The following is a 3,226-nucleotide window of genomic DNA, read 5'->3' as shown; positions in this document are numbered from 1 at the left end:
CTGTACCCGTCGCACCCGCGGCCCGCCTACCTGGACAAGCACGCGGCGTACCAGCTGACGGGCTACGCGCTGGAGCAGCTGTACGAGGCGGACGCGCTAAGGGGCTACTGCGGCAGCGGCGGAGGGTCCTCGCCGTACGAGGTGGCGGCGCACCTGCGCATGCCGGGCGCCGAGCAGACGCCGGGACACAAGGGCACCTCCGTCATCATCACCAACGGCAGCTGACGCCCGGTCTGAAGGGGGGACGTGGCGGGTGTTTGGCCGGCCATCATGGACAAGAAAAACAACAGCGAGAAAAAGAAAACACACAAACTTTTGAGGCTATGCCATGAACTCTCCACAGCAGCCTGCCCAACCTGTTTGTTTGTATTTGTGGTTTTGTTTTTGTTTTTGTTTTTGTTTTTCTGATGATCTTTTTGGGAGACTTCACCCAGTGCATCGTGGGGGAAAAAGTCCAGCGCCCGAGTATGTAGCGACAAGCCTGTCCAGCCACTCTCTTCCTGTTCTGTTTGTTTGTTTTTGTTTTCTCTTTCATTTTATGTGATGATTTGATGACATGAGATAGAGTTCACTTGAAATGCACTTTTTATTGCAGTGACATGGGTATGATTTTATCTCCTGTTCTTTGTTTATTGTATCACTACAGCACTCTCCCTCTGTGTTCAGCTCCAATGACACAGAATCGTCTTTAAAGCAACACAATGTAGTTTCTTTTTACCTTGAAATTGATGACTTCAACTCGTTTCTGTGATATGCAGACTTGTGAGCAGAACTGCATCTCTGTCGATGCACCTAGGATGCCTGGGGTGCCTCTCATTCGTCTTTTATACATCCTCCCTTCCTCCCTCAGTCCTCACTCTCACTGATCTAGATAAAGAATGATGGGGCGGCAACAATGGGACAGTCTATCCAGTGTTAGTTACATCGGTGGGAACGAGCCTGGAGGAACAAGGATCGAGGAGAGATGTTGAGAGGCACCCCTGGTATTGCACTATGTAGCTTCTCATCAGTTCTCCATGCGTTGGGTTCCCCCTTAGAGCTCGATGGTTCCCCAGCGCATGGAACATGGGCGAGGAAGAAGGGGAACTCCTACATTGTCTTACTTTAACCCAACGCGTAATCCCCCCCCCCCCCCCCCCCCCCCCCCCCAGGCAGGTCTCGCTGCACACCATGCACACCACCACGCTAACAACGATAGCAGCGGAAGAAATCCAGCACACGGCAGCCGCTTTCCGATAATATGCAATTCTTACGGTCGCATCATCCCCCATATCATCCCTGCAGGCAAGGTGAGGAGGCCCACTGAGGCAGGGCCCTGAGAGAGGCTTGGGCTGGAGGCAGGCCCCTGAGAGAGGTCCTGGGGCTGAGGGATGGTGGGTGCATGCCATCCAGAGGGAGCCTAGACTGGGGTGTGGGATCAGGGGATCACTCATGGGTGGAGCAGGAGAATGGACAGGTGTTCATGGTGGGAAGGGTGGAGGTTTGGGTAGAGGCTGAGTGGAGGAATGGGTGGATGAGTAGGCAGAGGGAGTGTGCATGAATGCAAGTGTGTGCTGCTTTCTGGAATATGGAGGAAGCTCCTACTCAAGAGGAGAGGCTAGCTGACCACTATCATGTGTGTGTGTGTGTGTGTGTGTGTGTGTGTGTGTGTGTGTCCTTCCACTCTCCCCGCTTAGGTTATTTATACTGATTAGGAGGATTTTCTTGTATAACTTAGTTTTTTGAAAGCAGAATTTCTTCTTCTTTTTTTTCATTTTTGAATTTATTTATGATGTAAATATGAGTTAAAACAGAAAAAAGGAGAAAAAATTTGAAAGTTGACAAATGTATTTATTATGTGAATGATACAAATGTTTTCCTTCCGTTTTAAATATAGTTCCAATGAAAGTCTCCGTGTGTTTTTGATTAAAGCAACTATTGTAGGTAATAAACATTATGATTTAATTTAATTAAACATTACATTTTTTTTAAATCTATCATTGTAATAATTCATTAGCAAAACTGCTAAATGGTCACTCACACCCGTTTTCACCAGCGCACATAAAAACAGCCTTGTAATTTCACATACTGTAGGCTCCACCTCATAGTGCATCGAAAAAGAAAGAACAGCTTAAGGTTACATCGGGTAGCCTATTTTCGTAGGCCTATGATAGCCTAAGCAAAAGCCTAAGTATGGACTGGAACCGAAATAGCCTACAGCGCACAGAAAGTTGCAAAATGCGCATTTTAAGAGATGCAGGTTGACTAACCTATAGATCTACATGTCGAAAAAATAGTTCTAGAAATTCTATTTTGAATGTTTCCAAGGTTTAGGCCTACTATTATTTGGCCTTACTAAAACGAAAATAAGCTTATTTTGAAGAGCGTTTCAGAGGATGCTATAAAGGAATTTATCATTCGTCAGACATAGTGGATCGAAATACACAATATGGTGCAGTATTTGTTAAACTACATACATCAATAGCCATTGCTTTTTTAAATAGCCTGACATCCACAATGGCCTTCCAGACATCTGAGTGGCTGCAATAAATTCACATCCAAAAGCAGCCAAACAATTGCCTAGATCTAATCATCATTTCATCTATCAAGGCTCGTTCCCACCGATGTAACTAACACTGGATAGACTGTCCCATTTCATCATCAAACAACCTAGTCAGCCAGGCTACATGCAGGACCAATTACAAGTCATTTTTCATTTCATTTATCAGGAAATGAACTTGATTTTCGCCCTGGCGTCTGAAACTTTCTTAGATCGATTTCTTTTATTTTAAAGAAAATGTTCACATCTGTCCAAATAATTCTATCAAGTGATTGGAGCAGCGCAAGTAAACAAAAAAGATCTCTATGACAACAATAAAAATGATATAGTGTGTTGACCCGAATCATTTTTCGCAAACAGCTCTGCAACAGACAGGGCTCTTCACGTCTGCGCCCAGAGCACAGTGCCTCTCTCTGGGTTATGTGTAGCCGCGATGTCAAATAAAACTCATGATGAGAATCGATACCGCAGGGGCTGCAATTAGGCAAGGCAGCGCTCGGGACCATAGAGGTCAATCGTACGGGAGGACTTTCACTCCCTCACCGAGCCGATAGGCTATGGCTATCGTGAGATGTTTACAGTTTGCCACTGATTTAGGATCCTCTGATCGACTTGCCTGCATTTATAATTTCCACTCCATTACGGCTATTAAATGTTTTCTAAAACGAGTGAAAAGAGCGTTCTTTC

General features: G+C 45.5%; 1 protein-coding gene across 1 annotated transcript in view; it reads left to right on the top strand.

The window, feature by feature from the left end:
• sim1a (SIM bHLH transcription factor 1a) overlaps positions 1-1,115 on the top strand; it is a 20,523-nt gene extending 19,408 nt beyond the window's left edge. Inside the window, exon 11 of the mRNA XM_062537788.1 lies at positions 1-1,115. This exon is cut by the window's left edge and continues 569 nt beyond it. Coding sequence (XP_062393772.1) covers positions 1-225 — 225 coding nt within the window. The 3' untranslated portion in view covers positions 226-1,115.
• The last annotated feature ends 2,111 nt before the right edge of the window (positions 1,116-3,226 follow it).

Source organism: Sardina pilchardus, chromosome 6 (assembly GCF_963854185.1).
Source record: "Sardina pilchardus chromosome 6, fSarPil1.1, whole genome shotgun sequence".
NCBI lineage: Eukaryota > Metazoa > Chordata > Actinopteri > Clupeiformes > Clupeidae > Sardina > Sardina pilchardus.
Note: the sequence above shows the minus strand (reverse complement) of the source record. Positions and strands in the feature narration are given on the sequence as shown.